Raw genomic sequence first — 19067 nt, 5'->3', positions numbered from 1 at the left:
CTTCTCCATCTTTGCGCGGGCCCCACGCCTCACATGACCGGCATCGACGCCCCCCCCCCCCCACCCACCACCATCAGCTCCTCCCAAAAATCCACGAGACGAACATTTTCCATTTTTTCGTTTGGTCGTGTCCACCCACGTGTCCCGCCCCACCACGTCACCGTCACCGTCGCCGCCCCTGCCCCACCTACCGATATCATCCCCCAGGACTAAACAAACGCGCCCACCCGCGAAACCAAGCACGACCAGCGCTTCCGCCTTCCTCTATAAAGCAAGCAATAGTCGCAGCTTGATCCAGCTTCGCTTCGCTTGCTGGTAACACTGCCATTAGTGGTAAGTAAGTAGCAGCACGGCTGCAGCTCGGTGAGGTGAGATGATGGAGGTGGGGCTGGGGCAGTACTGGGGGGTCGGGGGGCGGCGGTGCGGGGCGTGCGCGGGGTCGCCGGCGGCGGTGCACTGCCGGACGTGCGCTGGTGGGGCAGGGGCGTACCTGTGCACGGGGTGCGAAGCGGGCCACGCGCGGGCGGGGCACGAGAGGGTGTGGGTCTGCGAGGTGTGCGAGCGCGCGCCGGCCGCGGTCACGTGCCGGGCCGACGCCGCTGCGCTCTGCGCCGCGTGCGACGCCGACATCCACGACGCCAACCCGCTGGCGCGGCGCCACGAGCGGGTGCCCGTGCAGCCCATCGGCGCCGTGCCTGCCGCGGCCGATGCGCTGCTGTTCGGCGCCGCGGCGGGGGATGATGGCGTCGGCGGGAAGGACGCCACGGCCGGGATGCTTAGCGCGGTCGACGCCAAGGACGCGAAGCTGGACTTCCTGTTCGCTGACTTCATGGACCCTTTCCTCGGCCCCGAGCTTGCGCGCTTCCCGCACGCTGACAGCGTGGTGCCCAACAACGGATCCAGCGGCGGCGCAGTGGAGCTGGACTTCGATGGCGCCGTCGCCGCCAAGCCGTCCTACGGCTCCTACACGGCGTCGTCGCTCGGCCACAGCGTAAGTGCTTACTTAGTTACCTTGTCCTGTCTGCTTCAAGGAGTCCTGCTTCCACCTCGTGCGTGCCTTCCTAGAAGCTAATTTTCCTTTCGCTTTGCATTTGGTTGATCAGGGCTCGTCGTCGGAGATCGGCCTGGTGCCGGACGCGATCTGCGGCCGCGCCGGGAGCGTGACCTGCGGCGTCATCGAGCTCGACTTCGCACAGTCCAAGGCGGCCTACCTGCCGTACGCCGCAACTCCTAGCCACAGCGTAAGACCCTGTGCCCTGCGCTAGCTGCAAGAACCTACTCTTCATAGGCGAGACGTGGAGCACGTGCTAGCTAGGATATGCACCGGTCATAACCTGATTTTGGTATGAACAGGTGTCGTCTGTGGATGCGGGGGCGGTGCCGGAGCGCAGCGACGGCTTCATGAGCGGCAGGGTCGCGACGCCGGCGACCGCGGAGAGCAGGGAGGCGCGGCTGATGCGGTACCGCGAGAAGCGGAAGAACCGGCGGTTCGAGAAGACCATCCGGTACGCGTCCCGGAAGGCGTACGCCGAATCGCGGCCGCGCGTCAAGGGCCGCTTCGCCAGGCGCGCGGACGACCACGACGCCGACGCCGATGCCACCGACATCATCAGCGCGGCCGCCGCGCCGCCGCCGCCGCCCTACGCCTACATGCTCGACTTCGCCGGCTACCGCGTCGTGCCCACCTTCTGACGCGCTCTTCGCCGCGCGCGCTCGCCTCTTTCGTGTCGCGCTGTCTGATTGTTGCGTTGCATGCCATGTTTTTGAGCTGGTCGACTGGTTCGGCTGGTGTGTAGCGCGCGCGCGCCCGTACGTGCGTGCGTGCCATGCTGCATGGGCGCGTGTTTGCTAGAACGGCGAGTTCTGGCGGGTGATTATGACCCGTTTTGGGCTAGCCTTGGTGAAAATAGAAGGCTAGCGTGTACTGCCTCGTGTTCTGTGGACTTTGGACCGGAAGGATGCTTAGCATCTGACGGTCTCTTTAAATGATGCATTATGCTATATTTGGAAAGTCCTCGATCTCTTGCAAGTTGCATGCAGGTGCTGTACATGGAAAATCGAAGCTCCGTACAGCGGACTGCACTAAAACTAGAAACAAGCCGCTCGCCAGTCACGCAATTCAACTTGTCATTCCAGCCTTTGATCCAATGGTTCAGGATGAATATAAAATCATCTACCCCAGTTCTCGGTTGGATAGTCAAAACCTTGATCGAACTGTTGCCTTTGGTTTTGATTGTTCCGATCGATCGATCCCTACGATGTAGATTGTCATCGTCCGGATCGATACCCATCCTGTAACTAGATTCTATTGTGCGATTCTACGGTTTTCGATCTAGATAGATTTGACCGATTTTACAGTTTCAGTCAGTAGAATCTAGATAGTCAGTAGAATCTAGATTGTACGATCTAGTAGTTATGATTATACGATTCTAATAGATTGACAATCTTCACTGGATACCCGGCCGTCTCAATCTTTCTCTCCCTCTCTCCGCTCTCTCTCCCACTCCCCGAATGTGTCAGTTCCCATTCTTTATCAGGGTTACTCTTCGTATTATGAATGCAGATTTATTATGTTTCAATCGATTAAAATCGTAGTTTTGTTTTACTCGACGCGTTATCCGTCCAATCTTCCGATCACGTGTTTGTCCTTTGATCTATACTTAGTCACCAATTTGTCTAGTACGCACCACGAAATTGTCTATATCACTGCTAAAAAAAATATTGTTCACTTATGAATTAATTTTTTATTAGTCATGAGATCTTCATCCAACAGTTGTTGGTGTCGAGTGAAACATACTCTTGTTTTCAATGATTAAAAATTAGCAACTCCCTTATGAATAAGTAGTTTATAGGCTGAAGGATCAACATGCCCAGAGAGGATGAATTAGGTTCTAAAACTTTTCTACCTCTAAAAACTATTGTAAGAAAAATAACAACCTTAATATAAATGTGTACTAGCTTATAGGTAGAAAACATGCAAGCTCGATCAAGCACTAGAAACCATAAGTAAAGGAAATTAGAAGAATGTAAATGAGGAAATTAAATTGCTCAAAGTAAAAAGAATGGATATTGAGGCTCTATTTTTTTCCTAGGCATCGAGAAGTTGGTACTCTCTATAGTTCTTGTTGGAACACTCGTGTAATGGTATAGCTCCCTTTTGATCCCGCGTAAGGGATCAAGCCCTCTCTATTGATTGTCATTATCCACTCCAGATTGGTAGACTCCAAACTAGAATATGATCATCTTGGAGCTTCAATAACCACTTCACTATGAAGTTTATCAAGACCAAACGCCACCAAACCGTCTAGGTGACACGAATAATCAAGAATAACAAGATAAGAACGTCATTTGATCTAATTTAAGCTAAAGAGATTATTGGATGCACACTAGCTACTCTCCTGAAACTAATTACATTCTTAATCTTACAATTAAGACGCTTAAAAATCATCCAAGTGTTGTGAGTTATAGTGATTTTCTTTGCCTAGAAAACACTCAGATGGTGTATTCATACTCCGAATAGAGAGATGGTTCTGTCAAGAATAAAATCTTACACTGCGTTGACAGGGCGCACAGGCATCTAATCCAAGCTGTGGGTCTACTAACGAATTCTCAACGATTCGGGTGCTCTTCCACTGTACTAGAGAACAGGGAACAACAGTGGAATTCAGTATAGGGCCTGGCCAGGCCGAAACATCTGGTTCCCTCCCTAAGGGCCCATTTGGAACATGCCGGTACAATTCTTCTGTTCCAAAAAAGACTTAAACGTGCCGGTGCGCATGTACGTGCAGGAGATTCTATATGGGTGCGACATGCTAGAGCTAGCTGCATGCATGATGCATGTCGCGCGCGACTGACCGATCGATGTGGCCAAAAATTGACCTGACGGCTCACTGAGAAGATGTCCCAGGTCAGACCCACTTCCCTCGGCTTTAGTCCGTACGGCCATGATAATGCTCCTCCATGATGATAGCTACCTCTGTTTAAAGCTGTACAAATGAATTCTCACGTGGCTAGTACTGTAGATACGAGCTAGACACGACACAATAAGTTATGTCTCGGTATGGTGCCAGCATGGCCCGGTCTAGTTACGCCTCGCTGTCGTCGCCCTATCGCTTGTCACAGCACGACGTGTTATAACCGTGTCAAGGTCATGCTATAGTTAGAGATGGTCAAATGGGTCACTTAAAACGGTCCGACACGGGTCTAGCTTGATACAGTTTAACTATGGCACGACTCGAACGGTCCGGCTACAGTACGGTCCGAACGGCTCGGCTACTGTAATAGGTCGTACCGTGTCGACCCGCGTGCTTCCTCTTGACCCACAGCACGACTCGTCAGTCACCGTGCCGTGACGGGCCGGCTTAGGCACGATTGTGGCCCAGCGGCACGACCAGCCTGGTGGGCACGACAGGCACGACGAGCAAGGCAACATGGGCGACCTGTCGGCACAGCCAGCCCAATAAAATAAAAAATAGCTAAAAATTAAAAAATATATAAAATATATAAAAATGAGATAAAAAATATAGAAAATAGATAACATAGCTAAAAAATATACAAAATAGAAAATAGCCGAGCCCATACGTGTCTGGCTGTACCGTGCTTATGCCGCCTGGGCTGAGCCGTGCCCGTGCCGGCCCGACTCAGCCGGGTCGTGCCGTGCCACGTGCTCAACTCAGGCACGGCCCATGGCCTAATATCATAACTAAACCGTAACTACAGTATCGTGTCTCAGACCAACCCAATAAATACAACCTATTTAAACATCTTTAGCTATAACCACACCTCTGACACAATATGACTTATTTATTTAGTTATCTAAAGCTGACGGATGGTGCCTTACGTACTTAGTTGGGTCCGTGCTAAGCCGACCCGTTAACCTCAGTTGACCAGGTCTGCCTCTATCCACGTATCAATCCATCTGCAACACTGTATATCTGTTCATGGTCAGATGGTCTGGCCATTTGTGTGGCACTGACACATGCTTTGGTGGCTTTCACACGTTTACTCGTAGATAGGCTTATCTAAGATCACTCATATCTAAATATACAAGTGAGTATTTAATGAGTAATTCTACATTACTATTTAATTTATTTTTTTAATTTAATTGGGTAAGTGTGAATCTTTAACTTGGCTTTTTAAATTTGAAATCGATCAAATGATTAAAAAATACAAAACTTATATCACTACCCATATCCAACTCCTCCGCCTCATCTAAGGCCGGCAATCATGGAACCTCCCAACCCTGACGGCCCAAACCTGGCGGCGTGGAGAGTGTCGACCGCAGAAATTGCGATTTCAGTCGCAGGGAGTATAGTAAATACGAACAAGGAAAGATAAGCAATTAATGCGCTCAAGAGTGATGATCAAATTCCTTCGGAAGTTTGCTTTTTTAAAAGACTTCATAAGCACTGACTGTAAGACAGTACAATCAGGCTATATTTGGAACATGGGATTTTTGATGAATTCACGTTAGAATTGAACTGTTTCCGGTAAAAAAAATACTCCAGTATTTGTCCAAACAGGCAGCTGAAAGGTCTAAAATATCACCGATCAATCTCACTTCATACCCTTCTCGTTTCTGTCTTTCGGCCCTTATTAGTTCCCAGTCTATGAATCATGTGTTCAACTAATGGTCTCAATAATCTACACCAACCGATCAGGAAAAAGAATACACAGAGAAGGCGCAATCACACAACGAAGAAAAGATGCAAGAGGGAACCAACTCTTGTGGTGGTGGAGGGTTGGAGAAGTGAGAGTTCAGATGTTTACAATTTATATATATACGAGTGTTTTTAGTACTATTATCTATAATTATGTGATAAATATGTACTTATATATAAATATGGTGTACGTGAGTAGTGATATGTGTATGTATAAGGTTACCTATAATTTTAAAAAGAAAAAAAATGCAAGAAAAGGAGCTAACCAGTTCTTCTCACTAGCTTTCATGTCCTACTAATTACAGAACTACCACTAAGACCACCGCGCTCACTTCGGCGCAGCTCGTCGTCGACCGAGCTAGCCGACGGCGCGCTCGCCCCGCACTCCACGCACACCCCCTCCTCTGAGATGCCACCGCACCTCGAAGCCGCTTCGTCGGCTCGGCCAGAAGCCGGCGTGGCCAGGAACGTCGGCCTCTCGTCGCCGGCCATGATGACCACCACGTGCTCCCGCCACTGATCCCCGGCCCGCCCGGCCTTGCCTGCCGCCGAGCCCTTCTCGCCGCCGTCGCCGCTCCGGCTCCCCGTGCCTGCCTGGTGGTCGAGGTCGTCCGGCTCTCCGGTGGCGAGGCTGCCGGAGAGCTTCCAGTAGGAGCAGGCCAGGGCGAGCAGCGACAGCGCGATGAGCCCCAGCATCGCGGCGAGCCCGCCGAAGAGGTACGGCACCGGCGACTGCCACGGAGAGTGCGGCGCCCGAAACGTCGCGCTCGAGCTCGGCGACGATGCCGCCGGGCCGTGGCCCATGGCCATGGGGTGCTCGGCGCCGGCAGGCCACATGTTTTTTTAGTTTAGTGCATGCCAATGACACGAGGCTCAGTGTCTCTGTTGCTTGCGTTTTTCCTGTCTCGGAGAGAGAGAGATGGTGAGGAGTTTTTTAGGCTGGTGAAGAAATGGCAATATGAGGCAATGGATGTACTTGTTTAGGCCCCTATTTATAGAGTTTCATTAAGTAAAGGTACAAACATGATAAGTTGATAACAAATACGGCAGAAAAGAATTTAATTTTAGTGCTGTAAATCGAAAAGGAAAAAAGAAGGCGGCCAAAGTGAGATTTTTAATTCATATCGATAAATCTAATTTGGCGAGTTTTTGGTAAAGCAGCTGAATTCAATTCCTTTCCTAAAGTACAGTATGATTTGCCATCGATCCTACGGCAAAGATATTCCAAGGGCACCTTGGTTTGCTTCATTGGCATGTTAACCTGATATTCTGCCTGGCGATCAGTTAGGAAAGCAACCAGTGTTTAGCTTTGCTTGGTACTATAGCATATCTATGGGCAGTCTGACTTGTTTAGAATTCAAATAAATTACAGCCATGTTATTATCCAGCAAGCAACATGAAGATTATCTCCATAAGTGGATCGAGCATTATTTGGCTTTTTGCATACGTCGGCAAACTTTAGCCTACAATTGGCCCATTTCGTAAGTACGAAGAACTCAGATTGAATAGACTAATCCAATAGCATATCTTTTTGAGCTTTCCTGCGCAACCACCTGCAGCATAATGTTTTATAATATGTATTATATATGTTTAATTTAGTTTTTAGGAAACGGTAAAAACAACGACTAATCCATGTATTCTCAATATGTTCACCAATATCTTTTGCAAAAATTATTATCATGCTAATGTATATTCTCTGCCTTTTTAAAAAAGTACTCCTTTCATTTCACAATACTTGTTACTTTTGACTTTACAGTTTAAACTTTGATTATAATTCTTAAAATATCTAGTTAAGCAAAGTACAAACAATATCATTAGATTTGTCACAAAGTATTTTAAGCATGTTATACACTTTAATTGTTTTCATATTCATTTGCTAAAAAAATAGTTGTCAAAGTTACAATATGAAAATCAAAAGTGACAAGTATTTTGAAATGAAAGTATATACCACACAAATTAAAATGACATTGATTATTCATGCAACATGGATGTACACAAACACAAGCCGACTAAAGTGAACTCATAATTAATGGATAACCAAATGTTTTGATCAAACATCATTAGGAACATGAAAATGCATTGCAATTACTGCAAGAAAATCAGACGAATGTTTTTTTCGTAAACGTCTGTACCACTCGAAAGATGAAAACTACATGAAAGGTATTTGATGGAATTCATACAGCAAACTTAAAAAAGTTACAGAATGTGACCAGTAGAAATGCTTTAATAATTGTGTTACTTCCCCTGTTCTACTTCTCCCTACTCCAATACTTTTTTTCTTAAAGGCGACGAGCTATCGTTTTTCAGACAAAGGCATGAGCTGATGAGCCTTCTTTTTTGAAGTTTTCGAGCTTTTGGATACCGTGAGCTTTGGGACACCTACACACATTTGGAGCAACTCTTGCAAGTAGAAGTGTGTTTGGCCACTGTTGATGATGACAACTTGAACATCACATGCATGCAGGCAGGCAAAGGGTTCCCACTCCCACTGCTTTTATCAAATTTGCCATGTGCATAAATAGAGGCATAATCTGTGTGAGCAAAGCAAAACATTCTAAATAAAAAATCCCAATTAAGAAGGGGAAGATTTTTATTTTATCAGCTGTCAATATGATACATCCCTTCATAAATAAAGTCACAATAATAATCATAGTGCACAATTTCTCTTTTAAAAGTAAATTTCATAAACCTACAACTATTTATACTAAAGTATCATAAAATTATAACTTTTAAGTCATATTTCACAAAACTACAACTATTTATATCCCGAGTAACGTAAAACTATAACCTTTTGCTTCGGGCTCACCCATCAGCCACACATTTTTGCAAAGCTACAATATTTTCAGTGGATGGGCCTAGGTGACTCAAAAATTATAGTTTTATAATACTTTAATATAAATAGTTGTAAATTTATGAAATTTACTCATCTTAAAAAAATACAGAGTATTTCGAAAGGTCAATTACCTTACACAACACAAACACACAAAAGGATAAAAGGACGATCGATAGTGGGTTCGATCCAGGATTGGATTTCTAATTTTAAAAATTCAGGAGCATTCTTTCTCTCAAAAGAAGAATAGTGCATCTAAAAAAACAAAGAAAAACAGTGACAAAAGGTGAAGACGGAATCTATCTGCCTGCCCAATCCACCTTTGCACCATTCTGAAGCGGACACGGCTGAATTGGAGCCTCTCTGACTCTGATTGAAGACAGTCCACTTGGTTGGGCGATCACAATTCATCCCAGTTGGTCGTGTCCCCTCTGCTCGACTGGCTTCATTAGGGCTAGCAAATGCAATTGATGGCCTCTCCTAGCTTAATTGACACGGGATTAATTTGGTCGGCCTCCTTTGATTGCCTACCTGGTTTGGGGCTTTGGGCTGATCGAACGGATCACGTGCAGCTCTTCGGCTTGGTACAGGTGCTGCAAGGGACACCGAGCGTGTCACACTCTGATCGGATTACCGTTAGGGCCAACCAACCATGTTTGACTTGGGAAATGTCGTCTGGTGTCAGATCAACTAGCTAGGTCCTTTTTTTAACGTGTTTGACATTTGTCTCTTATTTAGAAGGGAAAAATAAAAAAAAATCCCTCAAAAATCACTTGTATTTTGACTTCCCCGTCAGAAGTTGTATTGTTGAAAAAAACCCTTAAAAGTTTAACTTTGTTGAAAAAACACCAAAAATTTAAAAAAATAAAAAAAATCACACTAAAATTCTAAAGAAAACTAGAGATAATTCTAAGACATGCTGTGAAATTTGTTTTCAAAAATAATATCTTTTACATCATATTTCATGGAAAGCAAGTTTGGAAAAAAAAAGAAAAATGTGTACTCATTTATTAACTTATGTTATTTTAACTTTATCATGTCTACCATTATTTCTCCTAAAAAATAATTTTTTAAATAAACTAATAAAAGTGGTTTCACTAATTTTGGGTGTTATGGATTAGTTATGAATTAATCTATCTGCAACACATTTACTCAATCCTGCACGTAACAATAACTATTTCAAGATTTTATGTATTTTTAGAAGATATAGGATCATGTAAGAAGACTAAAAAATTGGTTTCATGATTTTTTTATTAGTAAATAATTAACTATGTATTTAACTCGAATTAATAAATGAGTTGCACGTTTTTCTTTTTTTCAAACTTTCTCTCCATGAAATATGATGCAAAGGATATTATGTTTGAAAAAAAAAATTCACAAAAGATCTTACAATTGTATCTAGTTTTTTTTAGAATTTTTGTGATATTTTAATATTTTTTGAATTTTTAGGGGTGTTTTTGCAACAAAATCAAACTTTTGGGGGGATTTTTTTGCAACAAAATAATTTTTAGTAGGAAAGTCAAAATCTAAGTGACTTTTAGGGGAGGTTTGCATTTTTCCCTATTTAGAACTAGCAAAGTGACGAGTGGACGTCGATAGGCGGTTTAAATGGAAAATTAGTATGATGACTCATAACTGTATCGCTGTATCATCTTAGCTTTATCATTGCTTTGTGATTTGGTTTACCATCGTATTTCTTTATGTCACTACTATACCTACTATTGATAGATCTAATTCGAATCTGGATCCACTATAATAATGTTTTTATCTATTCATGCACTATATCGTTATCTCTTTGTTATACCAATCAAATAATTTTGTTTGTGATAGAAGGTCATACTCCATAATCTGTGCATGTAGACTACGTCTTTCCCTGTTGTCTTCCTAATGCCACGACCTTGAGCTACACTATTCAAACCTAGTGCAGCGTTGCCCTATATCCTTCTATACTGTTTCACTCTCGTGTGCTGCTCTATAGATCAATGGTTTCGTCGGCGTTCCTTATCATTGCAAGAGGTTAAGATTCCACCATTAGCGATCTACGGACTATGTCTTGCTCTCTTTTTCACTGCATCCGCCTCGATCATTCGGCATCAGATACACGGTCTAAGCTTGTCTCATGCTTCAACACCGCTAGGATTTGTGACATCCTTAGCATCAACATCTTCCAGCTTGACTAGTTAAACTGCCAGCTCATATATGCTGTCCGGGAGGGAAAGAAAATGTTACATTGTTTTTTTTCTTTGAGTGGACGCTTATTTTTTTTTCCATGATCTTAATAGACGAGCTATCCTCTTGTATCATATCTTATCTCCTTTTGTTTCTTTTTACATCTCTCGTATTGAGCTATGTTTCATTTTTTTTCTATTACATTTTACATCATAAGATCATTTGAACTGCAACTTTGAACTTTTAAATACATATAGGGTGCAACAAACTTATGCACTAATCAAATTATATTATCTTTTTTGGATGGCCTTTGGCTTCATTTTTTTAATAACGGCATAGGTGTGTAATAGAGAAGCATTGAGATGGATATTTTGGGTTTATGTTTTTATAATAGTAGTTGTGGGTAATTTATAAATATGTATAGGAATATTTGATTTATTTTTTCTTTAATTAATGTAGTAATTTTTAGACCGAGAGAGCATATTTCTTTTGTTGACCAATTGCTAATATAATAGAAAAAGTGAACATGCATACATGTTGGTTTAGAAAAGGGAACGTTACCCGCTTGAGTAGCTAACTAGTTAGATGGGTCATATTGCAAACATACGAAGTTATTTCAGTGGCAAGAAATCACACCGAACCATAAGCGGTGTGATCTCGAAGAAGTACGTATCGATGCACGGAAGATATAGTCGCACAACTAGATAACGGAACTGTACAGACAGATTACACAGTCTGCATTTGAAAGAATACTAGTAGTAGCCTAGTAGTAGAGGCACATCCCATGATCAGCCATTTGGGTTACATAGAGCAAGCTTATCTTTGACTTGTTGTAGCATTATTAGCAGTTCATTTTAGGCCGTAGTGGCGTTAGGTCATCTCCAGCAGTAGAGCTGGCAAACGTCAAGTAGCAGCACGGATGCTGCCTCTGCTAGCCTGTATCAGTAATAGAATTAGAAGTATTAGGTTGCACGTCTCGACTGTCTTCGACGTATTTATGTTAGTTTATTTTAGTTATTTTTAAATATTTTGTATAGTTTGGACGACGGCTTTCAGACAAAGGAGAGAGCGTGAGGGAGGATTTTATATTTACATAACTTATCTTTAGTAAAGTAAACGATATTTTAAAATTAAGAATCGTGTCCCTTATTTTCTCAATATCTGTGATCTATGAGCTAGATAATAAGGATGATATGACTTAACATAATGAATCTAAGTAACCTGCAACTTTCTATGAGTTATAGCTATCAAAATTTTCAATCGATAATAATATAATATTTAATATATCTTTAATAGTAATCTAGTATCTGTTGGAGATGGTTTTTAACAGTTGGTTAGCTCGTCGATGCGGGATTGGTGACGAAGCGTGCGTGTCCCACTGCCATGAGTGTGCCGGCCAACAGAGCTGACGGTGTGCCCCACAGGGCAGAAGGCTTACCGGCTGCTCTCTCTCACTGCCTGGGATAAGCTCAAAGCCGAAAAGGTCGCAGCAAGATGCCAAACCCAAAACGGAGAGAGGAGACAAAGGGAAAAGGCTTATTTGTGATGCTCAGTTAGCTTGCCGACGAGGCACGCGCTGTAGCATCACTGTAAACGGCGAATGGATGGGACACTGGAGGACTCAACACCGAAGAATCAATCTTAATCACACAAGTAATTGTACTAGATGCCATGCAACAGTCCATCATGCATCCGCGGCAGCAGGATTGAGGACCCATGTCCGGGTTTCATTGATTTTACATCCCCTTTTGAAAATGATGTTTTAGAGATGTGGATCATTGTTCCTGCCAATCAATGCTCTAACCTTTTGAAGAAATATAAGTAGGCTAGTCCCCTGTTTTCTTAAAAAAAAACATTCTATTATATTCTACCAGACCATTGTTTACACAAATTTTGTAGGAAACAGAATAATTTTCCTTTATTCCACCAGACCATCGTTTACAGAAATTTTGTAGGAAACAGAATAATTTTCCTATACTTCCTGCTTCCGAACAGTCTTCAGTTATAATGTACGGTACAAGAACCTTGCAATGCATGCAGGCAGCTGACGAACTGATTAATGCAAGCCGCAATCGAATAGCAGTTACAGCAGGAGTGGATTGAACTGATCTGCATCCACTATTCACTTGTCCAATCCAATTCGGTGCACAAGAAAAGGAATTCAGACTCCTTTAGGCTTAATAGGTATCTTGTGGGCTGCCGATTCTGCCCAACATGCAGGTTGGTCTCAATGCAATGAATGCATCTGCGCCCGTGCTGTCCTCAGTGGGGAAATTCAGGAAACACCACCCTAAAGAGTGGTGGCTCCATAAACAGTAATTCAAATACAACAATTCAGAAAATACAATTATATCCGAAGTGTTATCTACAAACTATGATCTCTATATTTCATTGTTTTTCTTTCTTTTTCCGGTTTTTACCATTTGAACAGACGTTTTTACCTCTAGATCCAAAGTTAAAAAGCTTGTAGGCAAACAAGGACCCGTGGCTATGGATCAAACTTTCCAAATCGATTTGATGAACCCTACTATAGGTACGGCGGCAGGGTCCCTGTCGACGGTGCAAGCGACCGTACCTACGGTGGTCGAGTCCCCGTCGGGAGCACAGGCAGTCGTAGCTGCGACAGTCAAGTCCCCGTCGGTGGTACAGGCAGTCGTAGCTGCGACGGTCAGGTCCTCGTTGGTGGTGCAGGTGGCCATATCAGCGGTAGTTGGGCCCTCGTTGGTGGCGCAGGCGACCGTAGCTGCGGCGGTCGGGTCCTTGTTGGTGGCGCAAGCAGCCTTATCAGCGGCAGTCGGGCCGTCATTGGTGGCGCAGGCGGGCGTAGCTGCAGCGGTTGGGTCCTCGTCATCGGCGCAAGCGAGCGTAGCTGCAGCAGTCGGGCCCCTCTAAAGCATCTAGGCCCCTAATTCGTGTTTTGGTAATTAATGATAATATGTATTTTATGGACTAACATGTTTGAATGAATTATGAAAAGGTTAGTCACGAAGATGTTGCGAAGTTAGAAGATGTATGAGTAGAAAACATGAAAATGGCTGCAAAGGTCTAATTGTAGGGCATTCTATTTTGCTGTCAAAGGAGATTAGAGAATAGAAATTAACCGGATTGATAGGATAAGTGCCGTACTATTAAGAGGGGTGATGTGCGTTTACTTGAGATATCTATAGTGCCATAATTATTCAAACTTACATTTCATATAGAGTGGGAAATTTAGTTTGAGAGAAATCAAGGAAAGACAGTACTGTTCGAGTTTCATGTGTGGCGGTCAGACCGCCTGGCATGGCCGGTCTGACCGCTGTATAAACTTAGTCAATGCTTAGTAGATCTCAGTCCCGGTTTGATCGAGGAGTGTGCCAGTCTAACTGCCAAATGAACAGAGGGGATTGGACCCTCTGGTTTGGCTGGCGGTCTGACCGCTGGCATGGCCGGTCTGACCGCCCTGTGAACAGAGAGTTTTTGGCACTCTGTTCCCTACTCACGGTCTGACCGTGAGGGGTCGCGGTCTGACCGCCAGACGTGTGTTAGTGTCATCATCACGCCTTTTGTAGCCATTGTAATTGTGGAGGTCCGACTGTCGATTGAGCTACGTTCTGACCGCCCAGTGCGTAGATGTGTCAAATCAATAGCAACGGTCACATTCTTGAGTGTGGTCTATAAATAACAGTTTGGCTGGTTCAAGGAATCTCTAGCATTTTATTACAACCCTTTTTAGCTCTTGCCTTCCTCCTCTCCTTCTCTTGGCTTAGTGATTACATTTTTGAGAGTGTGAGAGCATATAGTGCATAACTTTGAAGAGTTTGAGCATTACGACACTAGTGATCCTTCAAGCAAGCGTCATCGACTTGTTACTCTTGGAGGTTGCCGCCTCCTAGATGGTTTGAAGGTTGTTGCGCTGTTGAGCCATTCAAACAAGATTATGAAGGAGCCACGTCGGTGATTGTGATAAACTTTGAGCACGCCTTGCCGGAGAGGCAAAATGCTACTCTAGTGGAATCGAGATATTTAGTAGTTCTTGTTCTATTCCGACTTAAGATCAAGTTGCTCGGTGTGAGCCATTTCTCTTGTGAGAATTGAACACTTGGTAGAAAAGCGGTTAGTAGTTTAAACCCACCTCAACGTGGATTAGGAGTGATCGGAAAATTACCGATACCACGGGAAAAAAAATTTGTGTCATCCTTGAGTAATTTACTTTGAGCAAATTTACTTTATGCAATTTATCTTTCTAGAATATAAATTGTTGCATGTCACCTTAGGATTGCAAATTTTGACATAGCTTTTAGTTGTTTTCATATTACTCTAGTGATATTTAATTTGTTTCGGCAAGTTTTCTTGATCGCTTAGCATATAGTTTTAAAATCACCTATTCACCCCTCTCTAGTCAGTATCCTAGATACTACACCCTCTCGATCCTCCTCCATGGCGGAGTTGTAGCAGCCGTGCATGCAGGCGGAGGCGGATGTTCCTCCCCTCGATCCTCCTCCCTAGCGAAGTGATGTGTTGTATCTAGTAGTGGGTATATTGTGATGCGATACCCTATTTTGTGTACATTTGTGATGTACTTATTAATGGGTGTGGTGTATTCGTGGGTTACAAACAATTTAAAGACCCCTCTTTTGTTTGCTTATGTATGTCAAGTTTTATGCAAATATATGTGTGAATGGAGACAAAATTATGATCCTATATGTTTAATTATGTGGTGCACTTTCTATATGATCATATATGACATATTGCATCCTGTTTAAATAGGTGGTGGGAGCAACAAATATATGTCTGTGTTGTGGATGAGATGGATGTAAGGGTAAAATAGTCCATTTAGTTATAAAAGTGAGGAAAACATTAAAAAGTAGAGATTATGGTATTTTATAGACAACACACTAGATATAATGGTATTTCCTAAATTGCAATCTTTGAAGTGGTGTTTCTGAAACCACTACTCTTTGGAGTGGTATTTCCTTAATTTTCCCGCATAGAGGTGCTATATATGGGAACTGTTGCTGAAAAGTGCAAAGTCTGGAGAAAGACACGAGGAATCTGAAATGTTCATATATTGTCTGTTTGTTCTTGCTTCTTTGGCCCTATTTGTTTTAATTTATTGTTGGCTTTTATTTCTTAGAAATTAAAAGCTGAAACAAACACGTTAGCTTATTGTTGGCTTTTGAAAAGCTGATTTCTGATGAACTGAACTAAAAGCTGATAAGCTGATTGAGAGTGGCTTTTCTGACTTTTGGTATGCTGAGAATCTAAAAATTTCTCGTAAAAACCAAAAACCAAAAGTCAAAAGTCATAAGCAGCTTTCAGCAAAAGTCACTTTTCAGCAAAAATCTATAAATTTTAGCTGTACCAAACAGGACATTTGTGTGCTTCTTAGCAACCTTTTGATGAATGAAATAAACTAGGCACATGATCTGATGCTCCTCCTCAAGATATCAATCTTGACACTGTTTCATAAACCACAAGTCAGAGTGATCAACCAAGTCCACGGTTCTCTGGAGGTACAAAGAATATTTGCCACGCTGAAAATCCTTACAATAATAATCTATATTTATATCTATATCTATACTTCTATAAAATAGACAAGTTGTAGTAGATTCGAACAATCTTCATATATATTTTACACGATCAAACATTCTACAATCAAAATTGATCTCTCTTCTCCTTGCCTCTCAATTATTTGGAAACTTTCAATCAATTTAAAAATCCATAATTAATAGACACTATCAGTATTAAAAAGCATTAACACATAATTATTTTCTTCCATCTATATAGGTGCATATAAGATTTTTATTTTTTAACTATTTTTCTATAATTTTTTTCTATTATTGATTTTATATACGTGAAATACGTATGTGGTTGTTAGTAAGAAGAAAAATAAAAGTTGCCGGCTTCAATTACATGACGGCAACTGGCACAAATTCAGAAAGAACATGTCGCCATGTTGTTGCTGCAACATTTGAACCAAACGGGCTCAAGTATGAAGGTGTGATCCTCGTCTCCACCATCTGCTCCCGTGTCTGAAATTCTGAACACTCTGAAGCCGTCTGAATAATTGTGGACTAACTTAGAAACTACAGCACTAATCTGCAAGTGGGGAGGCATGATTCATTGCATCGCCTTAGTTAACCTTCTTTGGTGACACTAGCACTTGCAGGTTTAACAAGTAAATAAATAAATTTCTGTGGGCTAAAGATATCGAACTATCTGAACTTTTTTTTTTGACTTGTGTGCCACTTCAGGAATCACGATCGACCAATCATCTCATCATTCTGTCAGGTGAAGGCCATTGAAATCAAGCACAAATCATCATCTTCTACTGTGTAGTACTCAAGGTCATCGGCTACATACCGTTAGTTTTGATCTCGGCCGTCACGTGCTAACTACTCAAGGTTATTGTGCGATTAATCACAAGTGGTGCTTCTGAGTTCTGAGTTTTGGCTTTCCGAACCAAGTGAGCTAGACTGACGCACAAATCTGGGCTGATAGCCCAATAGGCAGAACCAGAAAGTCTTTTTCAGCCCAATACGGCCCATATATCATTACCGCTCTCATAGACCAATCGGCCCACTTACTCTAAAAAGCCCAATCGGCCCACTTACTCTAAAAAGCCCAAGCAGTCCACTTCCTCTAAAAAAGAACAAGCGGCCCACTTCCTCGTCAAGCACAGCACGCGCAAAGCCACCTCCGCGCCGCCGTTGTCTTCGTCTCTAAGTAGCGGAAGAGAGACCTCGTCGAGATCTCCCTCCCTCGCCGCCGCCTTGAAGCGCAGCCATGGACGCCATGGACTCGGTGGTGGACCCGCTCAGGGAGTTCGCCAAGGACAGCGTCCGCCTCATCAAGCGCTGCCACAAGCCCGACTGCAAAGTAACTAGCGAGCTCAGATCCTGGTCCCCATCCCCATCCGTCCATCCGTGTCTCGATTGATTGGGTCCCGGCGTGCGTGTGCGGTGGTCGTGAAGAAATTTCGCCGCATCTGACGCCGTTTTGGTCCGTAATTTGGTGCGCGCAGAGTTCACCAAGGTAGCGTTACGGACGGCGATCGGGTTCGTCGTCATGGGCTTCGTTGGCTTCTTCGTCAAGCTCATCTTCATCCCCATCAACAACATCATCATCGGCTCAGGCTGATCCCATCCCCGCAGGTATTTTGTGCGCCTCATGCCCCTCTCTGATCTGGGTTCTAGTTGCCTCAAATCGAATTCTCTGTGCCGGGGGATGGATGTGTAGATATTAATCCTGGCAGGTATGTTTTGTGTACTAAACATATTGATCCACGTGACCTTGTGTTGTGTAAGACATGTGTAATAGGAAGAAGTCTGTAGAAGAGGCATGTATGTTTCCTGAGCTGGCTAGGCTAGTTATTTTATTAGCATGATATATGTAGTAGAGTCTTCTCCTCTGAACTGTAACTGAAAAAGCAAAGTATAGAACCAGAAAAAGGTTCCCCTAAGCGTGTGTTCATGTCTTCGTAGCTTGCTCGATCGATCCTGAGCTTAGAAGTCAACAAGTGGTATTCAGAGCTTGGTAAAGAGGCGGCGACTAGCGTTGCGTGCCTAAGTATTAACCAGTGGCAGGCAATATGTCTGACGGTTCAGTGACGAAGGAGAGCTCCGTCATGCTTTAGAACCCGATGCTGACGAAGAGCAACTTCTCAGCATGGAGCATCAAGATGGAGGCATTCATGGATGCACAGGGCCTTTGGGATGCTATAGAGCCCGCTGATTCAAAAGGAGCCGTTGATCAGCGGAAGGACAAGATGGCGAGGGCTGCCATCTTTCAAGCTATCCTTGAAGACACCCTTTTTCTTGTTGCAGAGAAGAAGACTGCAAAAGAAGTTTGGGAGGCCCTTAAAACCATGTTCCTTGGAGCCGACCGTGTCAAGCAAGTTCGAATTCAGACGCTGAAATATGAACTAGAAGCGTTGCGTATGAAGAGTTCGGATAGCGTGGATGAATTTGTTGGGAAGATGTGTACTCTGGCAGCAAGAATCAGAGAGTTGGGTGAAGCACTGATGGATGATTATGTGGTGACAAGGATGCTGCATGCACTACCAAACAAATTTCTCCCCATCGTGACTACAATCGAGCAATTCGCTGATATGAAGGTCATGTCGGTGGAAGAATTAATTGGTCATCTCCGCGCGTATGAGGAGCGCTTGCGGAACGGCGATGATGGGGATGATGAACACCTTTTGATCACCAAGGCTGAGTGGCAGTCTCGGATGAAGAAAGCGGTGGTGATTCTTCTTTTGGTTCAAAGTCGTGTGATGGCTTTAGTAGCCGTAGTTGCGGCAACTATCGTGGCAGAGTCTGCGAGCGTGGCCGAGGAGGTCAGAACCAGTAGTACACTACACCAAGAAAGTAACACCTCGCGTGTATTTGGTGTTAACAGAGATAGAAGCAAGGATCAGTGTTATA

The 19067-nt window shown here is 43.6% G+C and overlaps 2 protein-coding genes across 2 annotated transcripts; one reads left to right on the top strand and one right to left on the bottom strand.

Annotated features, from left to right (window-relative positions):
* Positions 1-260: 260 nt before the first annotated feature.
* On the top strand, positions 261-2011 carry LOC133922558 (zinc finger protein CONSTANS-LIKE 5-like). Its single transcript, XM_062367935.1, has 3 exons — positions 261-991; positions 1104-1241; positions 1354-2011. Exons 1-3 carry the CDS (start codon positions 374-376, stop codon positions 1690-1692), a joined length of 1095 nt encoding a protein of 364 aa, XP_062223919.1. The 5' UTR covers positions 261-373; the 3' UTR covers positions 1693-2011.
* Positions 2012-5771: 3760 nt separating this feature from the next.
* Positions 5772-6609, bottom strand: LOC133920687 (protein GLUTAMINE DUMPER 2-like). Its single transcript, XM_062365284.1, has one exon. The coding sequence runs from the start codon at positions 6495-6497 to the stop codon at positions 5946-5948; it is 552 nt and encodes a 183-aa protein (XP_062221268.1). The 5' UTR covers positions 6498-6609; the 3' UTR covers positions 5772-5945.
* Positions 6610-19067: the final 12458 nt, after the last annotated feature.

The sequence above is a fragment of the Phragmites australis genome, chromosome 6, assembly GCF_958298935.1.
Source record: "Phragmites australis chromosome 6, lpPhrAust1.1, whole genome shotgun sequence".
Taxonomy (NCBI): Eukaryota; Viridiplantae; Streptophyta; class Magnoliopsida; order Poales; family Poaceae; genus Phragmites; species Phragmites australis.
Note: the sequence above shows the minus strand (reverse complement) of the source record. Positions and strands in the feature narration are given on the sequence as shown.

Coding starts and splice junctions, on each gene's coding strand:
- LOC133922558 (XM_062367935.1), top strand. CDS start 374: ATGATGGAGGTGGGGCTGGGGCAGTACTGGGGGGTCGGGGGGCGGCGG. Junction 992..1,103: donor CGTCGTCGCTCGGCCACAGC/GTAAGTGCTTAC, acceptor TTGGTTGATCAG/GGCTCGTCGTCGGAGATCGG. Junction 1,242..1,353: donor CCGCAACTCCTAGCCACAGC/GTAAGACCCTGT, acceptor TGGTATGAACAG/GTGTCGTCTGTGGATGCGGG.
- LOC133920687 (XM_062365284.1), bottom strand. CDS start 6,497: ATGTGGCCTGCCGGCGCCGAGCACCCCATGGCCATGGGCCACGGCCCG.